Source organism: Epinephelus moara, chromosome 5 (genome assembly GCF_006386435.1).
Source record: "Epinephelus moara isolate mb chromosome 5, YSFRI_EMoa_1.0, whole genome shotgun sequence".
NCBI classification, from domain to species: Eukaryota; Metazoa; Chordata; class Actinopteri; order Perciformes; family Serranidae; genus Epinephelus; species Epinephelus moara.
The window spans coordinates 43,555,592-43,581,459 of NC_065510.1; the positions used below are offsets into that span (position 1 = coordinate 43,555,592).

Sequence of the window (25,868 nt, forward strand, 5' to 3'; positions counted from 1 at the left end):
AAAACCAGACTGAAAGACCTCCAGGATATTATGCTCATCCAGAAAAGATTTTAACTGTGCATGAACAATTTTCTCCAAGATTTTCGAAATGAAAGGCAGCTTGGAGATGGGCCTGAAATTAGCCAATACAGTGTGGTCGAGGCCAGGTTTCTTCAGCAGGGGCTGCACTACAACTACTGAACCAAATGCATTTGCAAGATCTAAAAAATATTACATGCAGGTCCCTTTTTTTAATCTCACTGCCTGAATCTGGTGCCAGATCATGCTAGTATGCTCTAAACACCCTGCAAAACCTGGTATTCCTGCCTTCTGCACCATAGTATCAATTAAGTTATTCCTTTCTAAGTAGCTAGCTAATCTCTGCACTACTACACTAAAGAAAATCTTCCCTCTACATTCAAGAGAGAAATCATCCGGAATTGGCTAAGGTCCACAGACTCCTTCTCCTTAGGAATGAGGACACCCCCTGCCCTATGCCATGCTCTTGGGATAATGTGTTTCTCCCAAACTATTCTTAGCTGTTTCCGCAAAAATTTAAGGATATCAGGTGCACTTTTATAAACCCGGTAGGGGACTCCATTAGGCCCTGGGGCCGAAGAAGCCTTTGCACGCCTGACCACCTCCTGAACTTCCTTCCACCTAGGTGGTCTGACATCCATCTCATGCTCTATCCCTCCTAATGGAGGGATATCCGGTGGAAAACCTACTATCCTATTCTTCTCTAAATCTGAATATGTATTTCTCAAATATTCTTCAACTGTTGCCTTGCTGCTTTAAGCTGCCCTCCCTTTTCCTGGCTAAACAATCCTTTAACAAACTTAAAAGGGTCCCTGAAAAAAGCTGTCCTTGCATATTCCTTCTTTCTCCTTTTTTTCCTGAGATGCTCTGCCCTTCTAAGAACTGCTAGCCTGCTTCTCAACTCCTCTTGCAACACATTAATTTCCTCCCTTTCTTCTTCTGTAGCCTTTTTCCACTCCTTTCTTAACTGTCTCCTTTCCTTAACTAACTTCTCTATTTCTCTTTGCCGCCTAGACTTACCTGACTGTACCCTCACCCCTCTTTCTCTCATGCACCCCAAACCTCTCTGCACCATATAAGTAAATTATATCTCCCATCTTTTCTAACTTTTCTATTGCATTTCCTCTAAGCCTGCTTAAGATTACTGCCAAATACCTATTAACTATCTCCCATTCTTTACTGTCATTTGCCCTAGGCCATCTAACTCTAACCTTTTGCTCAATGGTTCTCTCTCTGACTGGCCTGCTAACCTCAGTGTCACCTGCACCCCCTCTTACTACCTCCTCCTCCTCAGTGGCAGTGTTACTGAAATCCTGCGAACTGTGGTTTTCTACCTGTCGCTGGACTTCATCCGACTGACTTGACTGACTTCTTAAGAAATACTGATCAATGCGGCTACACTGCCCTTTCTTTGCCACACACTTCTTCTTTCCCTGATGAGTTCTGAGGCCTTTTATTGATGTTACTTTCTGCCAGCCGCAAGGACAAACCTGAAGCATCTTGTTCTCGATTGTGCTACTTTTGTCCTCTACAGATGCGCTCGCCGTGCCCTGAGTGCTGCTAATTCTTCCTTCACTGAGTCACAGATCCAATGCATAGTCGTGTCCCAAAGTTTCTCCCAGTTGATCCATTGAAGCAGAGACGCCAGCTGCTGTGTTTACTGCTGACTCACCACTGTGACTTCATCTCCCTGGATGCCCACATCAGGACGTCTGAAGTGGCACAGAGCAGTGATGGCAGCAATGCTGGCAGCATCCATCAGGTTCCCGTCATGATTCAACATGTGAACGTCCACTCTGATCTGCCACACCTGAACACAGACAGACAGACAGACAGACAGAGACACACACACACACACACACACACACATCACAATCATAACAATGTAAATGCTTCTTTTCTCTTTGAAGTCTGTTAGTGTGTGTTTTTACCTTCTCCCCAGACACAACACACAGGGACTCAGTATCAATGCACTTGGAGTTCCTCAAGCATCTTTCCAGCTGTCTGTTTAACTTCACTGACAACTCAGACTGTCTGTGGAGAAAGAAACCGCCACAGATCATTTACACACTCTGCACTGGTCAAATAAAGAAGCAGTTTTTCAGATACAGCCTTAGTCTAATGTTTCCCTTAACTCAGTCAAAAATAAACTAAAATAATATGACATGACACACATAAACATAATTTCTTTAGTTTTTCCTCACCTGCCTTGTTCAAATGCTGGTGAGGCCATTGGTGACAGCTCAATATTGAAGAACATGATTCCCTCGTTTGGTCGATTTTCTTTAGGAGCCACCAGCTCACATGACACCTGGGCCATGACCCTGTAGAGTGCAGCAGGTTGAGATTCAATTATTACACAAAAAACTTGTTCTTAGATGTAAAAAAAAATCCCATATGAATTTAGAAGCCTTGAATGGACAGTGCTCACTTTGACTCCGTACAACACCAGTGCCTTGAAGACACGTGTTGTTCATCCCACAGAATGTTAATTAAAAGCGTATTATAAAACCCCAGGATTTTTCAAGATACCAAACTCCTCATTCAAGGGTAAATGTGTTTTGAAAAAGATGCATCAGAAATCTTGAATCTCCCATCTGATAGAATGGCGCAGTTGCAGGGAAAAAAAATCTAGACTGTTCGCTATTTTTGAGGGGCGAGGGGGTGGTTCAAGAAGGGAGATGCATGTCAAATAATGTTGAAGCAGCACTGGGGAGCACTAGTTTTTTCTTCTGGTTTAGGGAGAGGGGCATACAAACTTAAATGGTTGTATTTTGCATTTATCTTACTGCAGATTTTTAAAGATGACATGCATGCTTTTTTTTTTTTTAAATCTCCAAAATTACACCATTTTTTAGAGCCAGAAACTGTAAAAACAAAAATCATCATTGAATTTTCACATTTCTGACAGTCCTTGGACACATCATGAGCGATTCATTTATTTAGCTTAAAATAGTGATATTTCAGCAAAATTACTTTATTCTACATCTCATTTCAAATCTGGCCAAAAATTAACGGTTTGCACTAACTAACCTGCATGCACAAAAAGAGTGAAAAACCCAGGCTTTTTTCAACTCCAGGATTTTGTCTTCAACTTTTACCTTAACCTTTAAAACATCAAAGAATACGTTTTAAAAATCTAATACATTATTTATGGTGGAGGGAGGGTCATGTACTTTTCACCAGTCACCCTGGGAGGCTCAAGGAAAATATTTGCAGCTTCAGGGAGGGTAAAAAAAAACAAAAAAAACAGTCACACCCTATTCAGTCCCCTCCTCTGATAAGTAAAGAACAGTCCCTTAGATCTGAACACTGACTGGAAATCCCGTATATGAAGCTAAAACCGTACAGAAAATGTTAGGCTATAGCTAACTAACTAACTAACAAAATTTAGGTTGAAGATTTATGTGGTTTTACAGATTAAAAAATGCAAATATATTACACACATCTGGTCATCGCTTCACCTGGTTTTTCCCAGATCCACAAAGCAGCATCCATAGTCGGTCCCAAATGTGATCTTCATCTTCCTGTAGTCGTAGGTCTGTCGTCCATCTAAGCGCTGCAGGGAGAGGACAGGAGTAGCTCTTTCAGAACTATCCTTCTTACTATGGCATATCTATCCATGAACCAAACTCACTGAAATATTATTTCCAATTACTGGAGACTGACTTAGAGAGCCGTAGTGTTTGCTGATAGCGTTAATCTATCTACCGGTTATTAAATGAATTACAGAGAAATATCCTTAATTATGGATCAGTAACTGTTTGTTTTACCTTTTAACGAACAAGAATTTCGTGTCGGTGCATAAAAGTAGACACAGTACTCAGGAAGCAGCTCACCTTTTTTTCTTCGATGGCTTTGAGCAGGAAATCCCGCTCACAGTTTGACAACGGTGTGTCCTTCATTCTGCACGGTTTTCAGTGGCTGCTGTTAGATTTCAGTTATTTAGTTCATAACTACACTGCCACTGCTGCTCCGACAAGCATGTGGCCACCATCAATATTTTCTCAACTCTAACCCGGAAGTGCATACTGCAAGCCAGCGTAAAGGTAAGGTATTTTTCTCTGTTTCACTTGTTTGGAATTATTCCCAATTAAAATATCTATTATGTTAGCCATTTTGTCTTTATTTTTGACGGGCCATATTTTTCTGGCACTATGCCAACCACGGGACATTTATACTAGAATATGCTGAAAGTCAACTTTTAATTTGAAATGCATCTACGGAGGGTATTTCTGATGCCTTTAAGCGCTCCTCGTGAACTCGTAGTTTGGGGTTTTCAAAATTGTAAATAATTACAGGAAGTACCCTGCTGTGTTTTTTTCTGGAATACTGAAATTTTAGTGCGTATTACACATATTTGATTGATTACTTTCGTGTGAAAACTAACAGAATGGATCCTGTTGGTCCTGGTAGTTTTGAGGGGCTGTATTTTGGAAGCCTGTTGACAATTTGGCATTTTGTCCTGAGCATTGTGCATATTTAGGGACTGTTCATTACTTATGACAAGGTAAGGGGTGGTCCAAGATTTCACTTATTTATTTTTTTTGTTCACATTGGCCCAGGGAATGGAAATGCATTTTTAAGTGATTTTTTTATTGCATTTATTTTAAATACCGTCTGAACCAAGCCCTCAAGAACAGCACCAGGCTTTGAAGCCAATTTTACACAGTGGTCAAAGGTAAAACTACATCATCAGGGCCCTAAACAATTTTTCACATAGACTTACACAAAAAAGAGACGTTGTTACTCTGGATACATTTTTGAGTGTCACAACCCCTGCAAAATTATTTGTGTCACTATCAGGATTTAATCCATTTGGTCCGATAATATTTCAAAAGTCCACAAGAGCCGCACAGTTAAATAATTTTATCAACCTTTCAAGTTATCATATTGCTAAAACAGAGGAAGAAGAAGCTATTCAGCCAGCGGAAGTTAGCCACTCGGCCGCGCTAGTAAGTCTCTGCTGCACTGGTTCTATGGGCCCCACAATACGGAAGATCTATGTAAAATCATACCGTGGAAGTAAAGCTTTCTTGGCTTCATGTGTCATTGAGCATCTTTATAGGAATGAATGAGGGCCCACCTCCAACGTTATATCCAGGTCTCATAATACACCCATGGTCTGAACCCCAGAACCACAACCCCAAATCACCAAAAATTACAGCATTTATCATAGTCAGAAATTGTAGACAAAAATTATAGTTGGATTTTTAATTTCCAGCAGACCTTGAACATATCATGAAAACAAAACAAAACAAAAACACTTATTATATATTATAAGGTGAAGGGAGGGTCGTGCATTTTCCCCAGACACTAAGGGACGCTTAAGGAAAAACATTTCTGGCCTCAGGAGGGTTTAAAATTTAAAAAAAAGTTGAATTACAGTATAGAAATTACAGTTCAAGTAGTGGTGACAATTTTATAGTCGCCTTGATAATAAATGTAATGTATTCAAAACGTATCTCATGCAAGAGAACAGCAATATTAATAGACAAAGAAGAGATTCGGAAAGAAAGAAGGGCCGGGTGTCCGGTGTGTGAACAACGGGTCACCGCTCTCAGCTCGGATAATGTATGTCACAACCGTCGGTGGCACGTGAAGGCACCACTCTCGCTCTCCATCTGCGCGATGTGCGCATGCTCATTTGCAGGGACTCGTTCACTCACCGACCGTGTACCGTTATCCTGGTAAAGCTGTCATCTACGTTCCATCTTCTCCAACCGACTACTGTGTTTTTCTCCACGGTATACGGCAAGCCTCGGTGGTACTCTCAGTGGGCCTAACGCACAAGACACTTCCTCTGTTTTTTATAAGCGGAGAAACGGCTTTCATCGAGAGATTGTCTTTGCATTTACAAAAAGGTGCAAGGTTTGTTTGAGCGCGCTCATTCATTCTCTCCATCCCCCCCGTGCTACATCGCTGCTAAGTTAGCAAGCTAACCGTTGCTGTCCACTCATTTTTGCACTCTAACAAGACATTTCCGGACACCTTTCACGTTGAAATAATATTTGCTGTTTGTGTTTTTAACGCCAGGGTATGTTAAATCAGCGGGCTCCTTTTATAAGCCTATTAGCTTACTATCTAAGCCTATGCTAACATTCCCTGTTTATGATTGGCGCGCCGTTCAGTTAGCATAGCTAGCAAGCGGTGCAGGTGCTGCAGCCAGAGCCATTCATCTAAAAGAGTTTGGACATTTCAGTGTTCGGTGGCAGCCATGTTAGCTCCACAGCCCTGTCCTGTGACCTTTTCTGTGTCGTTTCTAGATATGTTGAGTAGTAAGCTCCTTCTCGCAGTGATAAAAAAATGAGATAAGACCTTCCTGGCAATGTTAACGCCAACCAGAGGCTGGTAGGGATGTTAAGTTACCTCAGTAAGCTACAGAGTGTGATGCATAGGGCTGAAGCTTAATTTAAACTAGACTGGCTGTGGTGGCATCCAGATATCCAGATAGAATATCTAACAGTTAGTTGATTTTGTTAGATATGTGTATGGCATATTAACGTATTTTACCACTTCTGTCATACCACGTCTACAATGTAGTATGATCTTCTATAGCAGTGTCTTATAACTGTGTTGCATGGATTATGTGCTAACTTAGGTGTATGATATAACCACTTTATCATCCTGTAACTGCATCTCTGCATCATAATTGTGATTGGTGTATTTTCTACATGTCTTATAACCGCTGTGCATGGGTGCATGTGTCAAAAAATGGTTGCTGTTATAAGTAGTGTTGCTTTGCTGTGTTTTCATGCTTTGTGTTGCTTGCATTGCTTCATGTACTATATTCATGTATTATACACAGGGTATTCTTGCTGTATTGCTGTTTCCTGTCGCTCTGCATGGCTTGTTCTGTCTATAAATTTAAACCATCACCTCATTAGTTTCAAAACATCTCTCCAAAGGACTGCAGTTGAAAATTAGCCAGCTGGCCAACACTGGCACATTCATAGCAATGTTGATTTATGTCCATTTCCCCTATAAGTGAATATAAAGTGAATATATAAGTGAATATAAGTGAGCAAAGGGGAGTTTAGGAATAGTTGGATTTTTACAGCACACACTATACAGTCAGCTCTTTTGCCTCTTTCACTGTGCTGGTAATGATAAGCTTGTCTTAACAGATGTGGGGTTGAGATGACTTGTCACAGCCAGTGGCAGCTCTCAGGATACCTTGTTTGACTTTGGCCACAGCCAGAGCCTTCTCCAAAGGGAGAACTTAGCTATTTAACTGTAGGATTGACAGCAAGAAAGAAAATTGCCTGACATATTTCCATTCAAAATGCCACTGCGATTCATTGAAGGTTACTTGTGTGTTATTATAAGATAAGATATACTGTCAGAATGCTGGGGTTATATGAGCTCCACATTGCCGTTGTTGGATCCTGTGTCTGTGTCTTTAATCAGCAAGCAAAGCTAAGCTGTGACATGTTTCATGAGGAAATAGCCTCAAACAAATTCACATAAGGAGAGCGATGTTGAATTTTGCACCAGTTAATCTAAACTTGACGTATAAACCTTTTATTGAGGTCATTTAGAACAAGAAGGCTGTGGGATTATGGTGCATCCAACCAGTAAAGTGTTTTCCTCAAGCAGTTCATTTTACTGTTGATGTTTCTATGATGTGGACACTGCAAAAGCCATGCCCACTTCTGTAAAGTAAAGGTAAATTACCCTGTTCATGTTAAAACAGCTGAACGTTCAAACTGTTAGTTCTTTTATGGACACAAATAAAAGTCACTGGTTAGAATAGAAAATCCAAGAACTGGCTGACTAGTTTAGACTAATGTCGCAAGAAGCCAATTAATTGAGGTCTCTAAGCGATCCATTGCTATGATTGTGACCACTTAATATCTTGACCAGATTCTTTTTGCAATGCAGGGATAGGTTGGATTTTTTTGAAGTGGGGTTGTATGGGGTTCTTATCCATGGTCAATGTATTACATACAGTAGATGGAGGTTGGCACACTCTCAGTTTGGAGAAACAGGCTGGAGTCTGACATGGAAGCTAAGTAATGTACTGCTGTAGAGGGTACAGCAACAAAACATATTGTAGCCACCTTAAAAAAATCAATATCAGTTTAAGTTTATACTATATTGAGAGTAGTTTCACTGCTTTACCTTTCCGTCTGACAGGGAAGCCTTTAACGGAGGGATTCTCAGCTTGCTTTGCCTGGGGGCCACTTTTACAAAATGACAGGACAGGAGGCCAGGGGCCAGTCGCAGGTCATAGGTCAGGTGTATGCAGGGTTGTTTCTAGTATTTGAGGACATTTAGGGTTTAGCAAAGACTTCTGACAGGGGGTGCGAGGGAATCCTTCCCTCAGGCTCTATTTTGATGCTCAGACCAAAGGTGTAAGTAAATTAACAACATTTTGATGCTTTTTCAAGACGAGGTTCTTAATAGTGCAGCCGGTTCATCATCTCTCCCTTATGTTTATCCTTTTGATCCTTCTGCGCTCTGATGTTAGCAAATAGAACAACACCGGTATGGGCTTGAAAGTTAATTAGGAATGAAGAGAAGCGTGCTGCTCTGCTGTCTGCAGTGATGCTTTCTTAACTCCTGCTGCTCACAACAAGAGTCAGCAGGTGTGGCCTGATCAATAGCTCATTGAAGCTGTTATTTGGTGTAACAGATCTCTGAATTGTACCTGTATTTCTCCAGGTAAGGTTTCAAATGCGTATTAGGACACACACAAAGATTTGAAATCCATTTTATAAATCCAAAGAGGCTAGTTGCATGCTGCAGATTTGAAAGCACAGATGTTTCTGGCATCTGCCTAGAAGGAGTCTGTCTTTATGATGTATCTGGTGGTAAAGTATAACAACAAAGAAGGAGCAGTTTTGTAAGGAAATAATGGAAAAAATGTGCGAAAAGGATGTAAGCTGAGGACACAGGCCCTACATGTAGTAACACTTTCTACTAATGTGACCTCAATCTCTTTTTTTCTCTCACCCTCTTATCCCTCCATTCTTTTACACACACACCCACTCACACGCCCCGTTGTGCTCCATAACTAACACCTTACACTTGCCTCTTCATCCCATACCTTTCCCTAATCCTCCCATACCACACCCTCCTTGCTCTGCTCACAACATGCTCATCTCTGATGCCCTTATCTCACATTCTGTTCACCTTTCTGCTATCACCACCCTCCCCATACAGATGAAGTTGGGTTGGATGTGGTGCGCGCTGCTCCTGTCCTCCCTGGCTGTGGCAGCTCTAGCAGCCCAACAAAAGCAGGTGGAGATTGATGTTTCAGACAATGATGAAGATGTGGGGTTGGACGAGGAGGAATTAAAGGTTCTGATGGCAGAGGAGGAGGAGGAAGAGGAAGAGGCGTCTGTGGCGGATGAGGACCACTCTGATAAGACAGACGGCACAGAAAGTGGGAAGGTTGGCAAAGCAGGAACGGATGCAAATGTCTCCTTCCAGGTCAGGAATGGGTTAAGTAAAAGTCAGATGTGAAACTGAAGTATATCAAAGATTTTCTTCATTGTTACAAAGCTGTGGATGAAAAGAAAATGGCCTTTAGACTTCAACCACTAATTTATGGTTTGTGCTCCCCAGGTAACATACAAGACTCCGGTTCCCACTGGAGAAGTCTATTTTGCAGAGACGTTTGATGACGGGTCACTGGACAGGTAGAGTCTGACAGATTTTCCACCAAGTGCTGCTAAAAATACAGTGCAAATGTTTGATGCATGCTGGGATACATGACCCTTTGATGGAAGTGATTGAAGAGGATCAACTTACACAATCAGTGGTTGCAGTGTGTGTGTGTGTGTGAGACACCTTTTCTTGTGTGGAATCTTAGAGTTTTGTGATGTTGATCTCCACAGTTGGCAGCTGTCAGAGACAGTGAAGGGAGATGCAGATGATGACATCGCCAAATATGACGGTTAGTTGCTTTTTACCTTTCTGGTAAACCAGACGTGTACATTTGATAACTTGCAGGGACACAACTTGCTGTTTTTGGGATTGTTGCAGCATGAAATGCAACACAACAGCGTTTTTTTTTTTTTTTTATTAAATTCATTGCATGTTGTGATGTTTATAGGCTTTTCTTTTTTTTTTCTTTTTTTAAAAATAGATATTTTTTTTTTTTTTTGGCAGCAAAGTTGTGGGAGCAAGTGAAAATTGTACAAATAGTTGTGATGCTGTCTTGGATTGTGAGCCTGTTATTATAAATATTCAGTGTTTCCCACAGAATTAGAGTGCATATATGATGGTGGGGGGTAAACAAAAGGGGGACAACAACAACTGATCGCCAACAGTCAGCTGTTGCTGCCATTCGAAGCAGCGCTGAAGAACCGTCCCCTCAAGCTGCTGTCCTTCTGCTCTCTCTGCCTGGTTAGCACGCGCTAACACAGCAGCAGCAGCTATTATCCAACACTGAGCCATTAAACTGTCACGACAATCTCACACTGAAACCTAAATGGCTCGACTCAGTCATTAAACCCGTTAACAAACATTGGGTAATGTTAGCTGCCTGATGCTAACAGTTATGCGCAACACTTACGTCACAGTGGAAAAGGCCTATTTGTGTGTGACTCTGTCCCAGATGTAGCAGTAGTCTCATGATTAACAGAAAGAGACAGAGGCGCAAGGAGGGGCTGAGCGGATCAATATACTGTGCAGAGCTCTACAATGACATGAGATTTTACCTGTTTTTGATAGTCAAAGTTGCAGGGATTGGACATAATTGCAAGGTCACACAGAATTCACAAGGATTGGCTGAATTTTCGTTGATTGTTGCAATCACATCATCCTGGAGGGACTGTTTTACATTTACCCCCCACAGACTCACTTTTCTGATGAAATAAAGATGTTTACATCATGGGTCTTAATATAGTTTGGGCCACCATCTCTACTGGTTATGATAGCATTTCACTAAGGCAGCTTAATTGCTGAGATATGAGGACACATCGCCTCAGTTCTGAGACTCTGCAGCTACACTGTGACAATAAATGTTGAATATCTCCTCTCTGGCTGTAGGGAAGTGGGCTGTGGAGCAGCTGAAGGAGAACAAAGTTCCAGGAGATAAGGGTCTGGTGCTGAAGTCCCGGGCCAAACACCACGCTATCTCCGCCATGCTGAACAAACCCTTTGTCTTCCAGGATGAACCTCTGGTCGTACAGTGAGTCCAAACATGCACAGTCATGCAGTCTCATTTTTTTTCCATGAGCTACAGTGGTTTGTTTATGTATAAGTAAATAACTAAAATCTGTTGTTTGTACTTTACAATTAACAGAACCATGTGTGGAATAATGTGACCAGGGGTCTAAAGCAGGTTTAGCAAACTCTGAGTTGAACCCTGGCCTCTAAATTTACTAACCTTGAGATGGAAAACTCTGACGTTTATAGTGTTATGGATGGATGGATGGACGGATGGACGGACGGACAGATGGACGGACAGATGGACGGACAGATGGACGGATAGATAGATAGATAGATAGATAGATAGATAGATAGATAGATAGATAGACTTCACTGTGATAAAAATAGGTTAAAGCTCAGTGTCTATTTTAGATTGTTCGGAGTGGTTATTGCAGAGAGAATGAAGGATTTCTTGTAGGGGCCAGTGGGACTTTGTACTGGCTGCCTGATGGTAGTAACTGGAAGGAGTGGTAGAGAAAAGGGTGCTCTGTGATCAGAGTGGCTTTCCTGATCACTGAGAGGTTATACAGTTTAGATAGAGGAGTTTGGGGTGAGCCATTTAATAGGGGGGCAGACTCTGGAGATAACTGATACAGATGAAGATTTTAATCATATATAGATCAAAGACATAGAGACATAATTGTAAGCTCACGATCTGATTCAGTAATAATGTGGTTGGCGATTTGCACTTGAAAAGATATGTAAGGTAAAATACAGTATATTTTAAATCATAGAATCTATGTACATTTTTGGCTCAACAGCATTTAGTGCCTTTATTTGAGCTACTTCAACAAATTTAAACACAGTCACTGAAATGCTGTTAAACACGTTCAGTCTATCTAAAATAAACCTCTTTCATTCTGTAGCTGACAGGAGCCTGCTCACTCTGACATATTAACATATAATCTCCAATATTAAAAGAATTATGTTCCATCAGTGGGACCAATCACATCATGAGTGACAGAGATATTTATTCATTCATACTGATTTTTACAATTACAACTGAGATGACACGTGCAATAAACATTTTGGTTGAAGTGCTCTGACAAACTGACAGCTGTCTTGTGTAAAGAGTCACAGTGTTACCTATTAAAAAAAGGAACTTTTTTTGAAAAGAAGGACACGCAGAGGTTATATTCTGAGTTGAGGGTGACTCAACCTTGGAACCCATCAGCTACCATCTGAAGACACTAAAGCATACATATGCAGATATGTTGTTACAGAGATTAAGGGTGACTTGATGTTGTGTATTCGAATGTGAGGGAAACAACCGCTGTTCAAAGAAACGACTGACAGGGTATAAAAGCAGTAACTTTATTCAGTGCAGAGTAACAAATTGGTATTCAACTAGGAATTTGATTCTGCCATACAGTAAAGCTCCACTTTGATACAAACTGAATCAACGAGGAAATGAAACACCCTTGCTGGCTCTGTAAAAGGGTGGAGATAGCGGAAAAAGTCAGTTTGTTGAGGAAAACCTGCCAGCAAGCAGATAAGGCTCACAGAGTCATTAACCACTGACCCACAGTTTAAGTTACCTCACTTTCTGGAAAAGAAAACCCAGAGTTTCTCTTAACTAAAGCCTCCTACAGATTGTGAGATTTTATTAATCTTATAAATTTAGTGCAGCTACACTGTGCAACATGGATCTAATAAACTTGGGTACAACATCAGGTTTGATGTATGCAGACTGTACGTTGACAACGCCTACTGAATCACAGGCTATGACATAGGATGCAACAGCTTCCCATACTGAGTGCGCAAGGATACTGCACAGGTTATTACCTCTCCAACTGTGAAGCACAACATAGAGGGTCACATTATTAAATAGTTTTGTGGGCACTATATACTGCGGTGTGTCTGTGTGTGTGTTTGCTAGCTGCTAGGTTGCTCACCTGGCAGCTGCAACTCCACCACTATTTCCATCCATGTTTTGTCCTTCTTTACACGGTCATGGTAAGAGCTGGAGGACACATCCTTCAGGCAAGGCCTCTGCTGCCACAACCACAAGGTTCTCCTCTGTGCTGGAATCCCACACATTTCTTTGAGTGCATTTTGCCTCCATTGCAAGCTGTTATCCGTCTGTTTTTAGCGCCAGTGTGTCTTTTCATGCTGCATTTCTATTGGTTGGTTAGTAGATGTAGGTCATAACAGCAGTCACACAGTGAGATGATCATCCCAAATTTCTGACACTGTCAGAATTTTATCCCAGGCTGTCTTTGATCACAAGACTGTGACAACGGCCATCCTTGAACCTCTCTCACGGTGCAACATAGGACATAAGACAGTCCAAAATCACACAGTGTAGACCGGGCTTAACTCAAAGTTTTCACCAAACCCCCTGTCCGAAACGGGGCCCAACCTTGTTAAACTGTTTTGTTGTGTTGTGTTTGCAGGTATGAGGTGAATTTCCAGGATGGTATCGATTGTGGTGGAGCCTACATCAAACTGCTTTCAGACACTGGCAGTCTCAGTCTGGTTGGTATACATGTTGTCATTCTACCTTACTCCATTTATAATGTGTAAAAGTATGTTGTACACAGGCCATTAAATCCAAAGCATCTTACATTGGAGCAAGAACTAAAGTTATCTTTGTTAGTATTGATAGAAACACAATCCAAAACCTTCAGAGCATTCCTCCCTTGTTTTGCATTTTAGGTAGAACTGCGTAAAGATTGTTCAGATCAAGACTAAATAGACTTTGGTTACTCTTTAAAATTAAACTTGTTTCTGGTGCACTGTAGAAGCAATTCCACGACCGGACACCCTATACCATCATGTTTGGACCAGACAAATGTGGCGAAGATTACAAGCTGCACTTCATCTTCCGCCATCAGAATCCTCTGAACAAAGACACAGAAGAGAAGCATGCCAAGAGGGCCGATGTGGACCTCAAGAAGTTCTACACTGACAAGAAGACTCACCTTTACACTTTGGGTACACAGACAATTTGAAAAGAGAACATAAATGTTTTTACATCTCTCTGAAATGTGTCTTTAATATGTAATAATAGCTTCTGTACCACATTGGAGCTTAATAACTCCAACTTCAGTTTCACATGTACCTGCATATCCTTTTCTGTTTTTATAAAATCTCCATTTCACATTCATTCAACATTTGTCTCTGTTCTCAGTCCTGAACCCAGACAACAGCTACGAGATGTTCATCGACCAGTCCAGTGTGAGTCGCGGCAGCCTGCTGCATGACGTGGTGCCCCCAGTCAACCCACCCAAAGAGATAGACGACCCGACTGATTCCAAGCCAGAGGACTGGGATGAGAGGGCCAAGATTCCTGACCCTGAGGCTGTCAAGCCTGATGACTGGTGAGTACAACCCCATACTAGAAGACAGTGTAGATTTTGTTGCAGATTTGACATGTTTGAATGTTTGGACCTCAGTGACATAGTTAATTATAACAAGCATGGCTGTGTGTGTGTGTGTGTGTGTGTGTGTGTGTGTGTGTGTGTGGCAGGGATGAGGATGCTCCAGCAAAGATCGATGACCCTGATGCTTTGAAGCCAGAGGGCTGGCTGGACGACGAACCAGAGTTTGTCCCAGACCCCAACGCTGAGAAACCAGAAGACTGGTAAACAAACACATTCACCACCCAAACAAATCCACAAGCAACATCTAAATCATGTAACAGTGAGGAAGGGATTCAGTCTGATAGCTCTTCTCTGTGAGCAGGGAAGAGGAGATGGATGGAGAGTGGGAAGCCCCGCAGATTCCTAACCCAGCCTGTGAGACGTCCCCCGGCTGTGGGGAGTGGAAACGTCCAAAGATTAACAACCCTCAGTACAAGGGGAAATGGAAAGCCCCTCTGGTGGACAATCCCAACTATCAGGTAACTATGAAACCAGGGACTGTCAAGCTGTTTTGGGTTTATTAGAGTTTATTTTTACTACTTGGGTCAGAGAAATCAAACTCGGGCTATGTTCACATTGTGAGTATTTTCCCCAGATCCAGTCTTTCTGCTTGCTCTAACTGTTCACATTCATGTTTAAACTGACCCATATCTGACATCAGTGTGAACAGATCTCTGCCCTGAATCACCTCAGATGTAATCTCTATTTACAGACTCTACATTCAGTGAATGTAGTGTCTGTAGGCAAACCCCAGAGATCTTGCCTCCGGAAGAAGAGCGGAAGAGCCCTGGTTTCTGGTGCTAGGCTGTTTGTAGTCCGCGTGATATTGACCAATTACGTTTGAGCCAGCTGCAGTTGTTGCCAGGTTAAACACTCCGTGCGGTGAACTAACGAGGCGGAACATAATTGGTGTCACTGCAAACTCTGAATCCATCACAATGGTTCAGCATGTTTACTTATTATATATAAACGGAAGTCGGAAATGGAAATTCGCCTCCTCAAACCAGAATGCCAAAAAATCAGGAGTCTGCCCCCAGAGGCTGTATCGCTGTCTGCCGGAAGTCAGACGCCGAATACAGCCGATGGGTTCAGAGAATGCCTCAGATGCAACCAATAACATCACACCAGGGTTGTAAATGAACTTAGTGTGGATTCCAAAATCTACCAACCACTCAGTAGACTGAATCACCGTGATGTCTTGCTAACAACAGTAACTTACGAGTAGACACACAGCCATTGATTTAAATAGCAGAGATATGTAAAATCAGCACACTGGTTTATTTCTGTTGTCATTTTCAGCCGTAGCTGTAATGTTAGAGATATATAGTTAAACACTGTGGTCCAACATCTTCTTCTCTTAAAATCAATGACAATAGCAGTATGTTTTGAGATTTGTCATAATATTAGGCCCTATGTGTCACTGTAATCGCTGTATATCACAGCAATACTTTCCCTGAACTGGAGAATCAGTATTTTTCTTAAGTACTTGACTTTAAATTTAAAATGGTTATGACATGGATTTATTTCATCTCTGGAGTAATATGCAGTTTAGATAACTACTGGCAAATGTATTTTTGCATCAGTGTGGGGCGAGGAAAATAAATGAAACGATTTGCAGACTGTAACAGAAGTCATAGACTTTACAACGGTCTGTAAAGTTAGTTTAAGCCATTTTCTCACTCACGCATGCCTGTTAAACAGAACAACAACTGTCACAGACTGTAACAACAGTCTGGAACACTGGTTTAAGCTGTTAAAGTAAACCGAAAATATATAAAACAGCCTAATAACAACATTAGATGATGCATGCCGTATCATTAGCAGTGGTGCAGAAAGTTTAAGTGACTACTACTAACAGAAACATGTTCCATGTGTTGATAATCTTGATATATCATGATGCTTGGGTGGTGACAATAATAAACAGGATAGTGCTGTCTGATGTCGTTGATCTGATTTAAAATAAAATGGATTCTTATGTTCACTCTTCTCTGAAAAAATCAGATCTGTGTCATATGAGAACAACAAAATCACATTTGGGCCACATTTGCTTGTAATGTGACTGTAGCTTTACACACTGATCTATGATCAGTCTATTACTCTGGCTGTTTATTTACTCTTCTTAGCTTTGCTTCTTTAAAACATGACTTGTGAGTTGCATACTGCAGCACTCAACCAAGAGACAGTTTACTCTCTGTGTTATGTATAGCACAGGCGGCTGTGGCTCAGAGGTAGAGCGGGTTGGCCACCAATCGAAAGATCAGTGGTTCGATCCCTGGCTCCTCCAGTCTGCATGTCGACGTATCCTTGAACAAGATACTGAACCCCAAATTGCTCCTGATGGCTGTTCCATCAGTGCGTGAGTGTGTTAAAAAACAACAACAACTGAGTAGCAGGTGGCACCTTGTATGGTAGCCTCGGCCACCAGTGTATGAATGTGTGTGTGAATGGGTGAATGTGACTCGTAGTGTAAAAAGCGCTTTGAGTGGTGGGATGACTAGAAAGGCGCTATACAAATGCAGGTCCATTTACCATTTACCACCTCTAACCTGTCCTGTTGGAGATGCTGTATGTCTGTCCATTGGCTGAAACCCTCTTCATTGATTTCCTCTACTCTCTTTGTCTTCTCCCAAGGGAGTCTGGAAGCCGCGTAAGATTGATAACCCAGAATATTTTGAGGACCTGCAACCATTTAGGATGACACCTTTCAAGGCTGTGGGCTTGGAGTTGTGGTCCATGACCTCAGATATCTACTTCGACAACTTCATCATCACCTCTCACAAGGAGGTGGCCGACCGCTGGGCCTCTGACAGCTGGGGGCTGAAGAAACTGGTAGCCAGCGCTAATGAGGTCAGTCTGATTGTAAAGGCAACAAGAAAATAGAGCAGCACCCTAACAGACATTTCTATTTTCATTATGTGCATACAGTTTTCTTCAGGGCTGTCAGTTTCTGTGAAGAATAGGCTCACTATTTGCTCTTGCACTCTGGTCTTTTGTCTGTCCTCACCCTTCAATTCCACCAGCCGGGGATTTTTGCTCAGCTGATGATGGCAGCAGAGGAACGGCCGTGGCTCTGGGTGATTTACATACTGACAGTTGGCCTGCCTGTAGGACTGGCTGTGCTCTTCTGCTGGCCAAAGGTACTGTAAACCTAATGAGTGATTTATTCTGATCCCCGATTATGGCAGAAGCACACCAGCAAGTTCTCTAAACCTGACTGTGATCCCATCTCTCATTTGTGCCATAGAAATCAGATGATGACTACGTGTACAAGAAGGTGGATCCTCCTCGGGCTGATGAAGAGGAAGAGGAGGAAGAAGAAGAAGAGGAGGCAGCAGCAGATGAGGAAGACAAAGCAGCCGAGGCTACAGAAGGAACACCAGCTGCAGGTTAGAGGGTCAAACACAGGTCATCACACAGCCCTCTGTTGGTGCTGTATTGATTAAAGTATTGTAACTTTACTGCTACATTGTTCTAGTGTCTCATATCTTTGTCCTCCCTGTCTTCATCTCTACTCTTCCTCTTTCAAAAGTATCAGAAGAGGCTGAGGAGGAGGAGGAGGAGGAGGAGGAGGATGAAGCCAATGCGGGAGGTGACAATCTAGAGGGGGATGATGATGAGGAAGAAGAGGAAGGGGAGGCGGAGGAGGAGGGAGAAGAGGAGAGCAAAGCTCCTGAGAGAACATTAGAAGATGAGGTTGGTGTCATTGTGAATTTCTCTTGCCTGCTCAGCACCATGAGCTCATGGTGTTGATAGGTATCTGAGGATTCATGTGCACTCTTGGAATTGATATCTGAATCCAGACCCTCAAGTTCACCACCTACTTTATCTTCTGTTTTTTATCCAACAGTAGAGATACCCTGATCTCAATTTTCCCACCAATACTGACTGATGACTGTGTAAGAGCCATATCTGCTGACACACAACTGATATTGATCGTTGTTTTGCTGTTTATTTTGCTGCTGCACCTGACCTGGTTTGCAGTTCGAGGTGTCCTGTCAACAGTTTTATAGATGTCTCTTTTATAATGGTGGTCTATAGGGAAAACACTTTTTGGGCTGCAGTGGATTTTTTTTTTTTATATATAAATACTGCGAGTGACCACTGGATAAAATTGGCTGCAAGGCTGAGCTGCTTTCCTGGGGCCCTGAGTGTGTATGTTTTTTTACAAACTGCACTTATGTTTACTTCCTGTCAACTCTACAGTAACGTTAACAGTTACCTTTATCCTTAATTTAGGTATTCCACTTTAGACGGTTAGCTTTGTACATATTACATACAGTGTTTACTGTTGGTTATTGTATATAGCGTTTCCTCCAGGGCCAGAGTCGGTACTTGCTCTGGTGCTAATGTTAGCCCCCGTCACTCCACTCAGCAGCCAGGAAACAACGGTCTTCAGTGTAACCACTCGAGGCATGTTCACACCCACAATCTCTGTCTACTAAAATTACACTAAAAAATGACTACTAACACTGACAGGCTCTGATTGTTATTCTGAGTGACCAGCATCATGGAGGGGATCCCAACAGAGACAGACCTTTTTCTTAAAGAGTAAGATTATTTTCATTAACCAGAAACAGCTGCAAAATCGCCATTGCCAAACTAACCAGATGACATTTTTCATAACATAATATCTGTTCTGGACTTTCACAGCAATGACAGCAGCTATTACAAGATTCTCCATCTGTCACAGTCGATCTGTTTGTCCCACAAGGGTGAACTGGTTTTAACACACATCGAAGAGTTTATCTCATGCTCATAGTGAGCAGCTAGAACATCATGTTTATGTGTTTACCAACACAACAGCAAAAGTCACAGCTCACAACAACTTGTGTGCTTGCCATACACTGTGGTGATGGAAGAAATCTGACATACTATTGAGCTTGTGAGAACTTTCCCGGTGTCTGCAGCCCTTTTAAAGGTCTTAAATATTGTAATTGGGTGGATAGTAGAGTCTTGTCAATTTAGTTTTTTGGCAGTACAGTTTGTGTACAAATTTAAACAGGTTTGATTTAATTGAACCATCTGAACCGGTATTTGTCATTATGACAAGTTCTGGCAAATTCTGATGGCCTCACAGAGCTAAATCCAACTCATTGCATGAGAAGCAATATGACAACGTGATTAACATAATATTATGTTTGTTATAAATGGACTAACAGAGCCGCGAGTGTCTGACAGGCTGGAGGCTAGCACAGCAAAATGAAGGAGATCAGATTTCAGTAGAGGTGGCAGGGGAAAGGAGAGGCACATGATGAGTTTGTTTGTAAAAAAAAGTCTGTGTGTTTTTTGGGTTGAAAAGACATGGCAGGCTTTATCTCTCAATGAAAACATCTGAGATTTGAAGCCAATAAAAGAGGTGTCCTAACTGGCTGCCAGCAACGTGGTGCGCCATTTAGAGTTAAACTTTTTCCAGACACTTTTTGATTTATTGTTGTCGTTGGCATTGCCGCAATAGAGGACAAATGGCTGATTTCTAAAGCTGAAATGAATTATCATCTATACAATGCCTCTTTATTTCAATACAAACCCTAAAAAAGGTGGCAGCTGGCTGGAGGGAGATCGCCGGGCGGGAGCTTAACGTTTCTGATAAATGATCATGGCTAATAACAACCTACCTGCTGTTGGCTAGAATGAATGTAATTTCCAGTAAATATCACAAAATAAAATGTATGTTTTCTGTTTAAAAAGTATAAATATAGGAAGATAGCAGGTACTCGACCATCTTTTAAAGTGGTTACATCTCCAGTCTGAATCTGTAGTGCACAGCTGATAGGAAGTCTTTGTGCTTTGTTCACATGAGGTAACAGAAGTGCATATTTAACAGAGTCAGTATGGACAGAGGGCTCTGATGTTACCCGATTCAACGTGATAGGATTATGTTTCACTCTGGAGTGGCTGCTGAGTCAAGTGCAACACCTAGTGGTAAAATTTGGTACACCTGTCTGGTGCGCTCCAGCTCTAAATATCAAACCAGTTTGAAAATGTTTACACCGGCCCAAACCCTAGAGAACAGATCAATACCTAAAGTATCGATACTACAACAGGAAGTCTTATTTGTCAGTAGGATACCAAAAAAGGACAACTGCCACTGTAAATTATGTTGTGCACACAATACACTTGTTAGTACTGCACTGCTAACTTTTCCGCTGTTGTGTTCAGTGATCACCTCATCAGTTTGATTTACGCAATACACATATTAGTTATGTCTCATTAAAAACAGTCTTGTGTTTAAACATGCATATGATGACATAATTAAACAAAAATAGTCACAAAAATGATTTATGAGATAAATGCATCATTAATAGGTTATTTCTGAATACATTTTCATTACCATTGTGTGATTTTCCAAAAAATTAACACATGGCTTTTCCCTACTTGATAGTACAACCCTGATTCCAAAAAAGTTTTGGACACTGTTTAAAACATAAATAAATGCAATGCAATGATTTGCAAATCTTTTTTGACCTATATTCAGTTTGATACAGTACAGAGACATGATATTTAATGTTCAAACTGATTTGTACTGATTGTAAAATACATGCTTTTGAATTTAATGGCTGCAACACGTTCCAAAATACTGGAGAAGTTGTTGAATGCTCAAGATCAGCTGCTTGAATCATTTCACAGGTGAACAGGTAAACTGTTAACAAATGACTGGTCATTATTGGGTATGAGAGGGGCATCCTCGAAAGGCTCTGTTATGAACTGTGTCACAGTTTGTGTAAAACTGTGTGATCAAACAGTTCAACAGTTTAAAAACAACTTTTCTCAAAGCACAGTTGCAAAGCATTTAGGGATTGCACCATCTACAATCCATAATATCAAAAGACTCAGAGAATCTGGAGAGGGGCAACACTGAAAACCATCAGTGAATGGCCACGACCTTTGGCTGCTGAGACATCACTGCATTAAACACCGACATGTTTGTATAAGGGATATGAAGGAACGCTTTGGAAAACCACCGTCCGTAAACACAGTTCATCGTTGCATCTACAAATAAAAGTTAAGACTCTACCATGGAAAGTGGAAGCCATATATAACAATAATAATAATAATAATGACACATTTTATTTATGCTTTTCATGGTACTCAAAGACACTTCACACTGATTAAAAACAATCACAACAACATCCAGAAACACTGCTGAGCCAGAGCTCATCCGAGATGGACTGACACAAAGTGGAAAAGTGTGCTGTGGTCTGACGAGTCCACATTAGTGGAAAAGTGTGCTGTGGTCTGACGAGTCCACATTTCAAATTGTTTTTGGAAATCATGGACGTCTTATCCTCCCAAGCTAAAGAGGTAAAGGACCATCCAGACTGTTACCAGCTCAAAGTTCAAAGCCAGCATTCAGGGACGACCCTTCTAATTCCAACAAGACCAGACACGTTCTTCATGTGTTACAACAGCGTGGCTTCATAGTGAAAGAGTGCAGGTACTAGACTGGCTGCCTGCAGTCCAGACCTGTCTGCTATTGAAAATGTGTGGAACATTATTAAATGCAAATTACAACAACAGAGACCCCGAACTGTTGAGCAACTGATGTCATATATCAAGCAAGAATGGGAAAGAATGTCACTTTCAAAACAAATTATCATCCTCAGTTCCCAAAACACTGAGTGTTGTTAAAAGACAAGGTAATGCCACACAGTGGTAAACACGCCTCTGTCCTATCTTTATTGGCACGTGTTGCAGGCATCAAATTCACTCTGATTTTGACTTGATAACATTTCCAGATGGTGTTAACTACGTCATTGTGTACATTTTGGTAATGCAGCAAATGCAAAAGTGATGTTTTATGTCTCATCTGTTAAATCTGCTTTTTCCTTCATTCAAATTCTGGCCTGCAGCCGAAGGAGGGAGGAGACACCGAAGAAAGTTACAAACAAGCTGTAAGAAAGAGGAGGGTACGGAAAGACTGAAGAGGTGAGATCCCCAGCCTACAGTCTCCTTTCTCCCGCAACGCGGAGGAGGTGGAAAGGCCGTCTCTGCTGCTGTTCCCCCCTCTGAGTGGAGCAGCATGTATTTCCTCCAAACCACCTGGTAGCCTGCAGTCACCCCGGCTGCCCCACCCACGTCTCCTCCATCCCTCAGCCACACCCATCAAAAGGACCGCAGTCTCGCAACCCACATCCTGTATCATCCCTCACCTCGTCTCGTCTCGTCTCTCCGTCCTGTCTGCTCACTGAGTGGATGAATCCCCTGGAGACTCTGTGCAGTTAAATGTTTTCCCTCCTCCATCCTTCTCTTCTCTAAGCTGTCGCTGTCAAAATGCCTGTCAGCCTAAAAAGGCCCACCTCTTCCATGATTGTCCCTGTTCACCCCGTCTCTGCTGTCAGTCTTCTGTCTGTATATATGCCACCACAGATTTCCCAGTGTGTCTCCTCTGTGAGTGAAGGCAGCAGAGGATGCCGTCGACTCCTCTTGTTCATACCATTTTACAGCATATCATAGGGGCAACATCTCAGAAGTTAGACTTTATTCTTGTGTCCTTTGTTTTAAACATGTTTCGAGGACACAGTTTGACAAAGTTCCTTCCTTGTTTGAAATTGTTTGAGTTTCAATCACAGGCCAGGAGCAGAGGACTCCAGTCTGCTGGGAAAGGCTGTATGAGATGTTACTGCATCGTCAGGACATTTCAGCTGACAAGTCTCAGCTTAGGTTTAAAAGTTTACCTCTTTAAAAATGGATGTTCTGTTTAGATTTTAGATAGTTTGTAAGGAGCATCAGTTACTTTTATGTGTTTTATACTAAGTTATAGCATTCTGCAAACTGAGGATTAGCACAGATGACCCTATTTATTGGTTTTGTTTATGATTTGTTTTATGCTGGAATGAATAAAGATTTAATAATGCAGTGTTTTGAGTGACTTGAGGCAGTTTTCTTAAAATATACCACTGGTGTGCTTATTCTGAGCCTAGGTCTAGTTGAAATGCTTTAATGCTGAATGCCTTGGCCATCAGTTGTCAGTAAGACAGTAAATCTGTGGATTTCTACGGGAAACAGCTGGAAATTAAACCTGTGAAAACATGTCTCATTCAGTCAGTACACAGCTGTGTTTTCCTAGAATATCTAAACTAGCTGGAGTTCACATTCTAGATTGTTGCCTGGGGAAACCATTGATGCTAATTTATTTGTTTTATATTGTGTCAAGCTTTTGTAGTTCATATTCTTGTCAGATTCTGGCAGGTATCCCTGTTTACATTTGTTTGCAAATTGTACATTGCTCTTGAAAATAAAACTATTTAATACAAAAACATTTGTCAAAAGTCCGATCAAATGAGGCACATTATGTCCTTCATTTTTGAGTAATTTAAATTTGAGTGTTAAATGGTTAAAGAAAATCTACTTTCATTTCAAACTATGATAGAAAAGAGCTTCTCAGAAAAGGCTTTGACAATAAAAGGTTTCTAAATATCTTCATTTAAAATATATTCCACAGTTCCCACACATTTTCACTGACAGAATTTCTAAACTTTGACATAACTTTTAAAGGATTATAAAAAAAAATCTGAATTTGCCTTGAGTTTTCTAAAACATCACTCAAACTCTATTTAGACATAATTGCAGCTAGCCGGCATTCATGAAGGGAGAGATGGAACATGCGGAGAAAATGAAGAAATGTACATGATGGTAAACAAAATGTCACAAATCAACACATATTAAAGGTATGTTAACAGCTACAGAAAGAAAGATACAGAAGATTACTGCAACAAATTCATTACACACAACAAAATTCAATGACTTTTCCCAAACTTTCAGTGATATTTACTAATTCCATAACTTTTCCAGTCCCGGAAAATGTGATTGTGAAATTCCATGACTTCCAGCTTTACCATAACAGTGGAAACCCTGGTTTTCTTTTCCAGTGTGCAAATAGACGTTTCTTTTTACCTGTTTTAATCCTCTAACACAAATGTACATATCTTTAAAAAAAAGTGTTTTTTACTTTTTTGTGTTCAGCTAATCTGAATGCAGACAGCTGGTTTCCAAGGTATTATTATTATGATATGAATGCTATTCTAACAAATACTTCCTTGGCAGTGCAAACACACACTTACATGGAAATGATAGCTACCCTTTTTCAATTGTGACTACGCTGAAGGAAACAGCAAACAAATTCTGATGAAGCGGCTGAGGTACTTTTTCTTAGGTTATTTATTGGGGCTTTTGGCCTTTATTTGTGGGACAGTGATAGCGTGATGGGGAAATGAGAGGATGATGTGCAACAAAGGGTTGCAGGTCAGAATCAAACCTGCAGCCGCTGCAGCAAGGACATAGCCTTTGTTCATGGGGCGCCTGCTCTACCAGGTGAGCTAAATGGCACCCTGTGGCCAAGGTACTTTTAACAGGGAAGAAATGTGTTAGTATGCTGATACCATTAAATAGTGCTAAATGGTTAAAGAGAACCTGCTTTCATTGAAAATCAGCAGTTTCAAGGTGGACACTGGACACCCAAGATTTGTGTCACCAATTCAGTATCTGACCACTTGTCTCCCCTTCTGTTCCTGATATATGATGTTGAGTAATGGCCAGAAGTGTTTTTGCAGAACATTATGATGTCACAGTGAAGCTGACCTTTGGCCTTTGGAATATAAAATACCATCTTTTCATTATTATATTCTATTAGATATTTTGGTTTTGTCATTAGTAGCGAAAAACATGTTTTGTGAGGTCAAACTGACCTTTGACCACCAAATTTTAATCGGTTCATTCGTGAATCCAAGTGGACATCCATCCATCCATTTTCATAAACGCTTATCCTCTTGAGAGTTGCAGGGGGGCTGGAGCCTATCCCAGCTGACATAGGGTAAGAGGCAGGGTACGCCCTGGACAGGTCACCAGACTATCACAGGGCTGACACATAGAGACAGACAACCATTCACGCTCACATTCACACCTACATGTGTGGGAGGAAGCTGGAGTACCTGGAGACATTTATACTGGCTGACTAAAAAAGAAGACCAGTAGCATCTCCAAGGACCACACACACCCCGGACATTCTCTGTTCTCTCCGCTGCCCTCAGGGAGAAGATACAGGACAATAAAATTCAAAACAAACTGATTGAAAAGCAGCTTCTTCCCACGAGCTGTTGCTGCCATCATCCCTAACACTGACTGTCAATAACACACTGAACATAAAACTGACTGATGTCTGGGACTGAATTGTCTGCACAATTCACACTTTTATTATTTCTATCTATTTAACTTATTTCTATTTTTTTAATCTTTTATTTTATCAATGTATGCTTTATTCTTGAATGTGTGTATATCTAATTATGATGCTGCTGTCATGCTGGAGCTGCCAAACTCCATTTCATT

At 41.3% G+C, this 25,868-nt stretch overlaps 2 protein-coding genes across 6 annotated transcripts in view; one reads left to right on the forward strand and one right to left on the reverse strand.

Moving 5' to 3' along the window:
- exosc9 (exosome component 9) overlaps nucleotides 1-4,039 on the reverse strand; it is a 16,712-nt gene extending 12,673 nt beyond the window's left edge. The window contains exons 1-5 of the mRNA XM_050044294.1: nucleotides 3,858-4,039; nucleotides 3,483-3,577; nucleotides 2,223-2,342; nucleotides 1,950-2,052; nucleotides 1,691-1,828 (exon numbers count right to left, since the gene is read on the reverse strand). Coding sequence (XP_049900251.1) covers nucleotides 1,691-1,828; nucleotides 1,950-2,052; nucleotides 2,223-2,342; nucleotides 3,483-3,577; nucleotides 3,858-3,923 — 522 coding nt within the window. The 5' untranslated portion in view covers nucleotides 3,924-4,039. The remainder of the gene's footprint in view (nucleotides 1-1,690; nucleotides 1,829-1,949; nucleotides 2,053-2,222; nucleotides 2,343-3,482; nucleotides 3,578-3,857) is intronic.
- A 470-nt stretch (nucleotides 4,040-4,509) lies between these two features.
- On the forward strand, nucleotides 4,510-23,805 carry clgn (calmegin). Of its 5 annotated transcripts, none has more exons than XM_050044269.1 (15): nucleotides 4,510-4,528; nucleotides 9,187-9,456; nucleotides 9,592-9,665; nucleotides 9,864-9,922; nucleotides 11,020-11,161; nucleotides 13,578-13,659; nucleotides 13,926-14,118; nucleotides 14,315-14,504; nucleotides 14,654-14,767; nucleotides 14,869-15,025; nucleotides 17,178-17,393; nucleotides 17,567-17,683; nucleotides 17,791-17,932; nucleotides 18,076-18,239; nucleotides 22,397-23,805. In XM_050044269.1, exons 2-15 carry the CDS (start codon nucleotides 9,187-9,189, stop codon nucleotides 22,466-22,468), a joined length of 1,992 nt encoding a protein of 663 aa, XP_049900226.1. In that variant the 5' UTR covers nucleotides 4,510-4,528; the 3' UTR covers nucleotides 22,469-23,805. The 5 variants fall into 5 exon arrangements, with proteins under 5 accessions (XP_049900226.1, XP_049900224.1, XP_049900228.1 ...); XM_050044267.1 differs by lacking the exon at nucleotides 4,510-4,528 and adding an exon at nucleotides 5,657-5,889; XM_050044271.1 differs by lacking the exon at nucleotides 4,510-4,528 and adding an exon at nucleotides 5,657-5,889 and having other exon boundaries at nucleotides 18,082-18,239.
- The last annotated feature ends 2,063 nt before the right edge of the window (nucleotides 23,806-25,868 follow it).

Excerpts from the sequence above, each read along its gene's own strand:
- clgn (XM_050044269.1), top strand. The coding sequence starts at position 9,187 with ATGAAGTTGGGTTGGATGTGGTGCGCGCTGCTCCTGTCCTCCCTGGCT. Across the intron at positions 9,457-9,591 it reads ATGCAAATGTCTCCTTCCAG|GTAACATACAAGACTCCGGT; the intron begins GTCAGGAATGGG and ends TGTGCTCCCCAG. Across the intron at positions 17,933-18,075 it reads AGAAGGAACACCAGCTGCAG|TATCAGAAGAGGCTGAGGAG; the intron begins GTTAGAGGGTCA and ends CTCTTTCAAAAG.